The sequence below is a fragment of the Hippoglossus stenolepis genome, chromosome 8, assembly GCF_022539355.2.
Source record: "Hippoglossus stenolepis isolate QCI-W04-F060 chromosome 8, HSTE1.2, whole genome shotgun sequence".
NCBI lineage: Eukaryota > Metazoa > Chordata > Actinopteri > Pleuronectiformes > Pleuronectidae > Hippoglossus > Hippoglossus stenolepis.
Window position 1 is genome coordinate 3,882,402 of NC_061490.1, and position 12,762 is coordinate 3,895,163.

General features: G+C 41.1%; 2 protein-coding genes across 22 annotated transcripts in view; both read left to right on the forward strand.

Moving 5' to 3' along the window:
• Window positions 1-8,444, forward strand: part of LOC118114347 (plectin) — a 116,783-nt gene extending 108,339 nt beyond the window's left edge. For all 21 annotated transcript variants that reach the window (XM_035164771.2, XM_035164773.2, XM_035164775.2 and 18 more), the window contains 3 exons: window positions 288-7,350; window positions 7,512-7,625; window positions 7,772-8,444. In XM_035164771.2, the coding sequence (XP_035020662.2) occupies window positions 288-6,449 (6,162 nt within the window). In that variant the 3' untranslated portion in view covers window positions 6,450-7,350; window positions 7,512-7,625; window positions 7,772-8,444. The remainder of the gene's footprint in view (window positions 1-287; window positions 7,351-7,511; window positions 7,626-7,771) is intronic.
• A 733-nt stretch (window positions 8,445-9,177) lies between these two features.
• Window positions 9,178-12,762, forward strand: part of macf1b (microtubule actin crosslinking factor 1b) — a 31,697-nt gene continuing 28,112 nt past the window's right edge. Inside the window, exons 1-2 of the mRNA XM_035164786.2 lie at window positions 9,178-9,480; window positions 10,385-10,496. Of these exons, the coding sequence (XP_035020677.2) occupies window positions 9,341-9,480; window positions 10,385-10,496 (252 nt within the window). The 5' untranslated portion in view covers window positions 9,178-9,340. The remainder of the gene's footprint in view (window positions 9,481-10,384; window positions 10,497-12,762) is intronic.

Sequence of the window (12,762 nt, forward strand, 5' to 3'; positions counted from 1 at the left end):
ACGCTTTTTTCAGGAACTGCTCAATAATTTAATGTCCTCCTTGGGTCATGCTCCACGCCTCCACAAACTTTTGTAAAAAAAATTGGTTCAGTAGTATTTTGCATAAATATACATTAATAAATTGAAAATCTGATTTAAAACTTCAACTGGTGAATATTTCCGATCTCTAAGTGCATAAGCATAGTGCATTGTGCAAGTTTTATCCATTACAAATCATACAAAAATAATTAATGATGTGCCTCAGCCAAAAACCTATTGTAACTTGTTTTCTCTTGCTTTTCTATCAGATCGCTGATGCACAGCAGAAACAAATGGAGCACGAGAAAACAGTGCTCCAGCAGACATTCCTGACTGAGAAGGAAATGCTGTTGAAGAAGGAGAAACTAATTGAAGATGAGAAAAAGAAGCTGGAGAGCCAGTTTGAAGAAGAGGTTAAAAAGGCCAAGGCCCTCAAGGATGAACAGGAGCGCCAGAGACAGCAGATGGAGGAGGAGAAGAAGAAACTCCAGGCTAACATGGATGCAGCCCTAAATAGGCAGAAAGAGGCTGAGACCTCAATGCTTAACAAGCAGAAAGAAATGCAGAACCTTGAAAACCAGAGACTAGAGCAGGAGAGGATTCTCGCAGAGGAAAACCAGAAATTGCGTGAGAAGCTGCAGCAGCTTGAAGACGCACAGAAAGATCAAGTCACCAAAGAATCTGTAACAGTAGTTAAGTCAATAAGTACAGTTTACAATGGCAGAAATGCCAGCGATGTGGTAGACAGTGTAGAAAAGACACCAGATCCATTAGCTTTTGATGGCATCCGAGATAAGGTACCTGCAAGCAGACTTTATGACATTGGCCTTTTACCCAAAAAGGACTTTGACAACCTGAAAAATGGCAAAACCACTGCTCAAGAGCTCGGTGAAACCGAAAAACTTAAAGTAATTCTTAAAGGAAAGAATTGCATTGCTGGTGTTTTGACACCATCTAAGCAAAAAATGTCCATCTATCTAGCATCAGAAGAGAAGAAGATTACTCCAGGCACAGCCTTGATCCTTCTTGAAGCCCAGGCGGCTACGGGTTATATGTTAGACCCTATTCAAAATCAGAAACTTTCTGTCAATGAGGCTGTTAAGGAGGGTTTGATTGGCCCAGAACTCCACAACAAAATGCTTTCAGCTGAGAGAGCTGTTGTTGGTTACAAAGATCCATATACTGGTGGGAAGATCTCTTTCTTTGAAGCCATGAAGAAGGGTCTCATGGAGCATGATCATGCCATCAGAGTCCTTGAGGCCCAGCTTGCAACTGGTGGCATCGTTGACCCTATCAATAGTCACCGTGTACCAAATGAAACAGCCTACAAGCAGGGACAATATGATGCAGAAATGAACAAGGTTATGCAGAACCCCTCAGAGGATCAAAAGGGTTACTTTGACCCCAGCACTCAGGAACCTTTGACGTATTCTGAGCTAATGGCGAGATGTGTCACTGACCCCGACACCGGTCTGTTACTCCTGCCAATCACAGACAAAGCTGCTCAGTGCTCAAGCATATACACAGAGGAGGAGACCAAGGATGTGTTCAGCAAAACAACTGTGTCAGTGCCATTTGGAAAATTCAAGGGAAAGACAGTCACCATTTGGGAAATAATAAACTCTGAGTACTTCACTGAGGACCAGAAGAAGGACCTCCTCCGGCAATACAAGACGGGCAAAATCACAATTGAAAAGATCATTAAGATAGTGATTACAGTTGCAGAGGAGAAGGAGAAGAAGAAAGAAATTACTTTTGATGGTCTGAGAGCACCTGTCCCTGCCGCTGAGCTTCTGGAATCCAAAATCATTGATAAAGACCTGTTCAACAAATTAAACAAGGGCAAAAAGACAGTCAAAGAGGTGTCTGAAATGGAGCCTGTCCATAAAGCATTGAAAGGCACAAATTGCATTGCAGGTGTAGTTACTGACTCATCCAAAGAGACAATGTCCTTTTATCAAGCCATGAAAAATGATATAATGAGGCAGGGGCCTGCCTTGATTATGCTCGAAGCCCAAGCAGGAACAGGCTATGTGGTTGACCCTGTACAGAATCAGAAGTACACGGTTGATGAAGCTGTCAAAGCAGGTGTTGTTGGTCCTGAGCTGCATGAAAAGCTCCTGTCTGCAGAGAGAGCTGTCACAGGTTTCAAAGATCCTTACACTGGAAAAACTGTCTCTCTCTATCAAGCAATGAAAAAGGATCTCATACCTAAGGAACAAGGAATCCGACTGCTCGATGCCCAAATGACCACCGGTGGCATCATTGATCCTGTAAAAAGCCATCGCATTTCACATGATATTGCCTGCAAGAGAAATTATTTTGATGATGAAATGAAACAGGTTTTGAGCAGTCCCACCGATGAAACTAAATGCTTCTTTGACCCCAACACAAAAGAAAAGGTCACATACTCACAGCTCTTCAAGAGATGTGTCACTGACAAGAAAACTGGTCTCCAGCTTCTTCCTCTTTCTGATGAAGCAATCAATGCAAAGGAGGAGCCATCGTACACCGAATCCCAGACAAAAGAGGCTATGACTCAGGCCACTGTTGAGCTTGACTCTGGACCATTTAAAGGCAGAAAGATGACCATCTGGGAAATCATCAACTCTGAATATTTCACTGAGGAACAAAGGCTTGACCTCCTCAGACAGTTTAGGTCTGGAAAGCTTACAATTGAAAAGATCATCACAATCACAATCACAATTGTGAATGACAGAGAGGCCAAAAAACAAGAACAGTCCAGCTTCAAGGGACTCAGAGCCCCTGTCCCAGCAGGCTCCCTGTATGATTCCAAAATTATTGACAAACCAACCTTTGAGCTCATTCAACAAGGCAAAACAACACCTAAACAAGTCAGTGAAAATAATCCCGACATCAATAAATACCTCAAGGGATCTGATAGCATTGCTGGAATCTACCTTGAGCCAACAAAAGAGAAAATAAGCATTTATCAGGCTATGAAGAAAAAGCTCCTCAGACATAACACAGGGCTTTCACTTCTTGAGGCCCAAGCTGCAACTGGGTTCATTGTAGATCCAGTGAGGAACCAGTGTCTGTCAGTAGATGAGGCAGTGAAGTCAGGCCTTGTTGGTCCGGAGCTACATGAAAAACTCCTCTCTGCAGAAAAAGCTGTCACTGGCTATAAAGATCCATTCACAGGCAGCAAAATTTCCCTGTTTGAAGCAATGCAGAAAGATCTCATCCTAAAAGAGCATGCCATGCCACTGTTAGAGGCACAAATGGTTAGCGGAGGAATCATTGACCCTGTAAATAGCCATCGTGTCCCAGATGATGTTGCATATCAGAAGAACATTTTCAGCAAAGAAGTTGCTAAGACCCTATCTGAACCAACTGATGATAATAAGGCTTTCTCAGACCCAGAAAGTGACGAGAATGCAACCTATAGACAGCTTAAAAACAAATGTCAAAGAGATCCAGAGACAGGCCTGTACATCCTCCCACTCTCCAAACCTCAGTCTCAAACTGTTGTGGAGAAGACATATCTCTACACGGAGGAACAAACGGAGAGTGACCTGACCGACACCCAGATTGATATTCCAATTGAGGGCCTTGCTGATAAATCATTGAACCTCTGGGATGTCATGAATTCAAATCTGATTCCAGAATCAGAGCGGCAGAAGCTAATGGATGAATATCGCTCTGGCAAAATCACTAAAGAGAGGATGATCATCATTATTATTGAGATAATGGAGCAGAGAGAGATAATTCGACATGACAGTCCACTGTCATATAAGACTTTAAGAAGAATAATAACTGTTGAGGAGCTCTACAATGCCCGCATCATCGACTTGGAGACATATAACCTTATTAAACAGGGCAAGAGGAATATCCGCGACATAATGGAGATGACCAGTGTGAAACAGTATCTCTATGGCACAGGCTGTGTTGCTGGGGTCACAACTGACTCAAGTTCCAAGGTAAGCATATACCAAGCAATGAAGAGAGGTTTTCTTAATCAAGAAGTAGCCATGAACCTCCTAGAAGCCCAAGCTGCGACAGGATTCCTCGTCGATCCAGTAAAGAATGAGACACTCACTGTTGATGAAGCTGTTCGTAAAGGTATTGTTGGACCTGAGATCCATGATAAACTTCTGTCAGCAGAAAGAGCGGTCACAGGATACAAAGATCCATACAGTGGGAAAATCATATCTCTTTTCCAGGCCATGAAGAAGGATCTTGTTCCAGAGGATTATGCTCTGAAAATGTTAGAGGCACAAACTGCCACTGGTGGTATTATTGATCCTGAATTCCAGTTCCATCTGCCAGCAGACATTGCCATACAAAGAGGCTATATCAACAAGGAAACCAATGAGAAACTGGCTAGTGAAGTTAAAGGTTTTGTTGACCCTGTCTCAGATGAGAAACTACCATATTCACAGCTGCTCAAGAGATGCAAGCTAGATGGTGGATTGCGACTCCTCTCACTGGGAGACAAGAGGCTGACATTCAAAGGTCTCAGGAAACAAATCACAATGGAGGAGCTGCTCAGGTCACAAATTATCGATCAGCAGACTGTCACCCAACTGAATGAAGGTCTTATTTCAGTGGAGGAGGTGAGCGAGAGGCTATCAAGGTACCTTGAAGGCACCAGCTGTATTGCTGGTGTGTTTTTGGAGTCCACAAAGGAACGTCTATCAATTTACCAGGCCATGAAGAAGAACATGATTAGGCCAGGAACTGCGTTTGAGCTACTTGAGGCACAGGCAGCCACCGCCTATGTCATTGATCCAATCAAAAATCTCAAACTGAATGTCAGTGAAGCAGTGAGAATGGGAATTGTAGGTCCAGAATTCAAAGACAAGCTTCTCTCTGCAGAGCGTGCTGTGACTGGATATAGAGATCCTTATTCGGGCAAGACAATCTCCCTGTTTCAGGCCATGAAAAAGGGGCTCATCCTGAAAGATCATGGTATCCGTCTCCTGGAAGCCCAGATTGCCACAGGTGGAATCATTGACCCAGAGGAAAGTCACAGAGTGCCAGTTGAGGTAGCCTACAAACGTGGGTTCTTTGATGAGGAAATGAACGAGATCCTGACAGATCCATCTGATGATACCAAAGGTTTCTTTGATCCCAACACTGAGGAAAACCTAACCTACCTCCAGCTCATGGAGAGGTGCATTACTGATCCTGACACTGGCCTGGTGCTCCTACTATTGAAAGACAAGAAGCGGGAAAGGAAGACCTCCTCCAAATCCTCAGTTCGCAAACGCAGAGTAGTCATTGTAGATCCAGAGACAGGCAAAGAAATGACTGTGTATGAGGCCTACAGGAAGGGACTCATTGACCATCAAACCTACCTGGAACTTGCTGAGCAAGAGTGTGAATGGGAAGAGATCACAACGACTTCCTCTGATGGTAATGTCAAATCCCTTATCATTGACAGGAGGTCAGGGAGACAGTATGATGTTGATGATGCTATTTCACGTGGTCTCATTGACCAAAAGGCTCTTGATACATACCGAGCTGGTAATCTGGCCATCACAGAATTTGCTGACATGCTGTCTGGAAATACGGGTGGCTTCCGTTCACGATCATCCTCCTTTGGTTCCACCACTGGTTCCACATTCTCCTCTTCCATGAGCCCCATACCCTCCATTAAAGCACCTGCAATCATATGGAATGACCCATCAGAGGAGACTGGCCCCATAGCCGGTATCTTAGACATTGACACGCTGGAGAAAGTGTCTGTCACAGAGGCAATACACAGAAACCTGGTGGACAACATCACAGGCCAAAGATTGTTGGAGGCCCAGGCGTGCACGGGAGGAATAATTGATCCAACAAGTGGAGAGAGATTGTCAGTCACTGATGCAGCAGAAAAGGGTCTTGTGGATAAGATCGTTGTTGATCGTCTCAACCTGGCTCAAAAAGCATTCAATGGATTTGAAGACCCAAGAACCAAAGTAAAGATGTCTGCCTCCCAGGCTCTTAAGAAGGGCTGGTTATACTATGAGGCTGGCCAGCGTTTTCTTGAGATCCAATATCTAACTGGTGGACTTATTGAACCTGACGTTGAGGGCAGAGTGACCCTTGATGAATCCATCAGGAAGGGCACAATTGATGCCCGCACTGCCCAGAAACTAAGAGATGTCAGTGCTTATTCTAAATACCTAACATGTCCCAAAACCAAACTGAAAATCTCCTTCAAAGATGCCATGGACAGAAGTATGGTCGAGGAAGGTACTAGCCTAAGGCTTCTGGAGGCCTCCTCACAATCCAGCAAAGGCCTTTACAGTCCTTACAATGTCAGTGGTCCTGGATCTGCCTATGGTTCTCGGACTGGCTCAAGGACCGGATCCCGATCAGGCTCGAGGAGAGGCAGCATCGATGCCGGCTCTGGCTTCAGCATGAACTTCTCCTCCTCCTCCTTCTCATCCTCTTCAACTGGCTACAACCGCAGATTCTGATTAGCTCCTTTTCTTTCTAACAACTAAGAACCAACATACTAATACACTTTAGAGTTGCATTTCTCACAGGAAAAAAAATTGTAACAGTAACAAAGAAAATATAATTTATTTATTCTGCCCTGCATGTGGTCACTATTGGCTTTTGATTCTTTCATGAAGCAGATGTCTAAACATCTGCCTCATATATGGAGACATAATCAAGCATTGTTAAATATATAAAATATAAATTTCCCTAAGTACTGATTACAAAAATCATTTTATATTTTTCGAAGCAAAGCATGGAATTTTAGCTGTTTTTAAGTGACCACAGTTTTAATTTTACACGTTAAAAAGTTGTATACTTGCTTTCTGAAACTAATATATAATGTATGTATGTCAAACAGAAATATTTTTCCAGTATTCCTTGTTACCTTAAACATTCAAGAAAATATGTCTATTTTGTATCTTTTTTCGACAGTATAGTGTGATATACTGTATGTCAACATAGTTTTTTAAACAGATTCAAAAATACTTGGATGCCTTCAACTTTCTAAATGTCTATATAGAATATGGACAGATTTTGTGTTAATGTTTTGATGTGAAATGGTGTCTGGGTAACTAAATAGAATACCCAATAAGAATACACATGTGAGACACTACAAGAATACAACACTGAAAAGAAGTGCCAGAAATAATGTTACACAGGCCGCTTAAAATTAGTGTCACATCTGTCATTGCTTTGTACTCATTTATATTCAGTGGACTTTTGCTTTTTTTTTTGAGTTCATCTTTCTTTTACACACTATAAGTTTTTGGATTCTTCATATTCACCATCAATCAAGTGTTCCTGATTAATCCCAAGATGGTGTCAGACTTGCTCCTGCTCTCCCATACAGACCTGCTTCCTGTTATTTTGGTTCTTGTAAGTTCAAATTTGTTTTATTTATTCTTTTTTCTTTACGTTTCTTTCACATCAGAGCCATTTCTGTACGCCATCCCACACACAAGATGATACCAGCTTTTTCAGTTCAAAAATCCCAGTTGCTGCTAATTGACTGTTGCTTATCCTCTTGTCTTTGACAGCTGCCTCAGTCCTTTAGACAACATCTGAGCACAGATACTCAGTTGGCCGGAGCATACGATCCCCTCAACTTGGATGGATTCCTGAGTCCATATCATCCTCACGCAGTGACACAGGTACAGTGTATGTATGTGTGAAAAAACATATCATTTTTCATCCAGATTTCTTTTTTCACAATTTTCGTTCAATTCCTATTTTGTTCTTGCTGCGTTGTTTGCTTTATTTTGATTTGAATTCATAGTTATTTCCTTTTTGTTTCTAGATCTGCCATTGAGTTCATCCATTCTTTCCATTGTGCATCACATTTGAAGAAAGCTGAGGCTGAGTCTACCTGACATCATCTTGGGATGCCTTCTTAGGAACACACTTCATTCATGGCCCTTTTTCATGCTTTTATTACCTGAACGCTAATTGTGACATTTATGTTGATAAAACAGCACATCTTCATTTCACTAGTCTTACATCTGGGACTTTAAATTAATTTCAGCCAAAGCATTAATTGAGAAATTTGGAGAATTGACACATTTAACACAACAGCACATTTCATGAATGTATGTATCATATCAAATTAACAAACTCAAAAACAGCTTCAAGCTTTATTTTGCCTATAGTGATTTTTCTATATTAAGTATTTCTTTTCCCTTACATGTTTTGCCTCTGTAAATCATTTTACTATGTTTTCATCATGTTTTTGATATGTTAAGAATTTGTCTTGCATGTTTAATAACTTTACCAAGGATATTTGGGAAAATGTGGATGTAAAATAAAGACAACTGCAGATAGTAACTGTGCTGGTTTTAATATTAGCGATATATAAACTCACAAACTAACTGGTTGGTTTTCCTTATGGGGCAGATTTGGCTTTGAATGATATATTGAGTGGATTCATTGTTCTGAACATAACACTGTTGTAAATAAATATGCTCTGAAGAGGCCCTCTTGTCATCTATATATTGATTCCATGCATCTGAAGACATATCTAGTAGATTTTCTTTTTTCAAAACTCATGTTACATTGGATCACCAATGACACATTACCAAATCAAATAAGATACTTCACATTATGCATCTTCCATCACTACATGTTAAAAAATGCTAGTGCTCTAGGTGAATATGTAAGAAACACAAAGTAAATATAGCTTCTTGACTTGTTAATTGTATGTATGAAGCTTCATGTGAATATTGTAAACAGGTTATTGTGAACCAGCAATAAATGGGCTTCCAATGTACTCATTCTTCACTGCTGTATTGGCAGCAGATTTGATTTTATTAAGTGGTTGTAATTGGAGAATCGGCCAGTTATTCTGAACCCTTAGCTTGCCAATATTAAAAACAGTAGTTGGCCACATAGGGGCAGCATTAGGCTAACCTGCACTCACTCCGCCTGAAAGCAAGTGCATCAGGTGACAACACGCACTCTACATTTTATCATGTAATGAACCCATTTCGTACTTTGTTTAATATAATGATTTTTATTAAATTTTTCAGATTAATGAGGGTGTGACTGGGTTGTTTATTTAAAGGGGATACTCTTAAAGTTTCCCTTATTTAGTCTTTACTCCCAGAGCCTTCATACTCTATACATACTGTACATATCTTTGCTTTATGTACCAACATTAGCCACTAGGTTTAATGGAGGAGCCTTCCAACAGAAGAAACGTGGCCTTCACCTCCCTGAATTCATCACTCAGCTCACTTGACTTCTCAGACCTGACCCTTAACCTCCCAGCTCTGCCCACACCTGAAGCCTCAGGCCAGGAGGTAAGCACACGGGGAACGGAGTTAAAAACACCCATCTTTATCCACGGTGCTGTGCAGTAATTCTTGAAGAAATGGTGTCAGCTCAAGCTGCAAATGAGGAAAACAACTGGTGTAAGGGTCATTTTGTATTTTTGTCTAATGGTCTCTCTCAGGATAAAGAAAGTTCTACGATTGGATCTACAACACCTACATCACAAGATAAGAGATTTGGGTATGCCGAAGTATAATACTATTTGACATTGCTGCAAGTGTGTCCTTAAAAAGGGACAAATTAGAATATTTGCACAAATTATATACTGGACGTTTTAGAAATAGCATCATATGCTCTGTGTGGTTCATCACTTATTGAATAGGCACTTTCAGAATAAGCTAATAGTGAATCCTGCATGATTGAAAGTGGCCACCAACAGTCAGAGTTAACAGAACACAGCCTGTGGCGACAGTTGGTGAACTGGACCGGCTCTGTAGACCGGTGCGTCCGCATTTGTCAACAACACAAAGACAGAATTGTGAAGCGAGGCACACAGCGTAAAACATCTAATTGAAAGATACTAATAAAAGAAAGATGGTGTTCCAGCCCAGCAGAGCAGCAGATGTCTCTCCTGAGATATTTGGCCAATGTTTTCCACTTGAGAGCTATGGTTTTACTGTATTTTGAGAAGAATAAAATAAAAGGGGTTTGTTTTAGCTCACGCTGATGAAGTGCAGGTTGTAAAGTTGCTGTAAGGGATTATTCAGATTATTCAAATTATTGTCTTAAATATAACACATAGTCCAGCTGCTGTTGCACAAATAGTGTTTTCCATTTTTGAATCCACACTTTGTAGTAATCCCCAACTCATCTCATAAAGATAAATGAATGATGGTGGATCTTGTACTTTCATGTATTTGTGCTGTGCTCCTGAAACGAAGAGAGTCCCCAGACAAACGGATAACAGCCCCCATGTATGCACCAAAAACCTAATCAGACAGATAATAAACATGTAGTTATATCACAGAGGGAAACATATCACCAATCAATCTCTATGTTAACCTCAGCTATTTGATTGTTGACTGGCAATGTATTTGGCAAGATTAGTTATGTGTTATCATCTAACGTGTTGTATTCATTCTAGGATGGATGTGGACGACTTGAGCCAATGGCAGAGTGAGTTCAGGAATCAAATCCAAGCTCTGCGGCAGTGGCTGACGAGCATGGAGATGAGGCTGCCTCCTCTGGAGCCCAGGGTCAGTTCAATCTGCCGTCTGCCTCCCTGCTGCTGTCGCTAAATCTCTCTAACTCTGTCTCATCCCCTGTTTCACCACGTCCCGTCTCCTCTCATGCAACTCTGCTCATCCCGTGTCTGAGCTAGTCTACACGAACAAGCGACGTGAAAGAGGCGACAGCCATGCTAGCAGCTGTACTTGTGTGCACAGTGGTGTCAAATTGCGAAGACAAATTGTGCGTTCATGTAGTGTCTGAATAATTAGTGCCCAACTGGGAAACATTCACATGAACGCCATCTGAAGTCAGAACAACAGCTTGAAAAGTCGGCAAAATGTTGGTACTGAGTTGCTGACGTCATCACTCATGAACCAATTAATATATTTTTACAATCGTCTCTAATTATTAGTTTCTACTTGTCAATTTGTGAAATGTGACACTTTCGTCACCTGCAATCTCTTTGTTCATCTCCCACAAGCACCTAAAACCACTTTTTAGCTTATTTGCGTCCATAAGTTTTATTTTATCTATATGACTCTCACACCTGATCTTTTTATCTTTGTTATTAAGTAAAGATTGGAAGGGTTGTCAAGGTGTTTTTATTTATGTGTTTAAATGCTTTAAACACATAAATACAACACTTTTTTTACAGTGTCAATGTTTTTAACACATTCCAACTTCAAAGCGTATGAACATATCAACTGCCCCATGTTGGCTCAAGCGTCATTGTAGGGTAGAAGAATGAAAACTCTAAATAATAGTTTAAACAGTGAGTTATGTTTAACCTCATTCAAATAATGTCCCTCTCTTGTAGGACAAACATGGCTTAAACACATGCTTCAGCGTCCATGTCCATAGAGTACAACAATCTTCTCCTATCTTCTTTTATTTTTTATGAACACTGAATTTAATTGAGCATTACAAAAAAGAGGAAAGGGATTGTGGAGGCTTTTCAAAGTCCGGCATACTCAGACGGATACCAAGGTGGTCCTGCTCTGCTCGGGCAGGGAGACCTCTTTGGGCCACAGGGGGACAGAGGGGCTGAGGGAATCAGGCTCTATTGTGCGTGGCGTGGACAGCCTGACTAGAGAAGTGCTTGGCAGCGAAGGCTCTCTGTCCACATGAGCGAGCACACTGAAAAGACATTAGACTCAGATGGTAGGAAGAGGCAAAGGGGACAGGGGGAAAAAGAATAGCAGGATCTTTACGGTAAGAGCACTCGGATCTGACTGTGGAGGCATTTACCGAACACAACTGTAGGTTTTAACACACAAACATTTATACCAATATTTATACAACGATGAATAACAGCTTGAGTCCGTTTACTTGTGTTACTGGTTAAAAAAATGAAAACTACTGGTCACATGTCACCAAGTCAGGCTGCATCAGCAAAACCTCCAGATGTATTACATTGAGTGAGGTTGTGTTTGAATGGTAGAAGAAGAAATTGCCTTAGCTATCTTGTCTTAGCATAAAACCTGTTCAGGATCCTCCCATCAGCTTTAATTGAACCAGTCGGATTACATCTATCTCTTAATACCCTAATTTTGCTGGTTGAATATTGCTCATTCAGTACCATTGTGTTTCATCTTGGGGGGGTTGTACTCAGTAGAGAGTATACCTCCTCCAATTAAGGACCAACAGTCCCCTGAAAAAACACATTGGACTTAAACACAAAATCACTAGATCCAGCTTTTAATTTGGATTGGCACCAAATAATACACACACATATAATATCAGTCCCCTAAACATGCTTGTATTTTTTTGTTGTTTATATTTATGTGTTCCTGGATCCGCCCTGATCCAGATCCACACCATCATTTAATTGGTTATTTCCCAATCCGTTCCACATCCTTCCACTAAGTTTCGTAGTAATCAATCGCACTAACAAACAAACAAAACCCAGACATAAACTTAACCACCTTGGCGAAAGTAAATGGAGCCTTTTTAATGTGGATCATTCTCATCGGGGTCAATCCATTGCCCAGCACGAACTGAAAGCCAGTTTCACACAAATCATTAACATGATGCAGCTCTGTGACGAAGCAATGTGACGAGGTAATCATTTATTTAAATGTACTAAGCAAGGGGTGACTTCACCTTCTCCCATGAGCTGTAAATCAGTTACACAAAAGGATCTAGAGTGTGATGTTTTTACTGTTATAATAAAAAAACAGTTGAAGCCTATATGGTCCATTAAATGAACCTGGTCCATTGTTTGGGCCATTAATCCTATTGACAAAATAGGATCTGTGTGAACCCATGTGACCTCTGAAGAAACTGAGCATT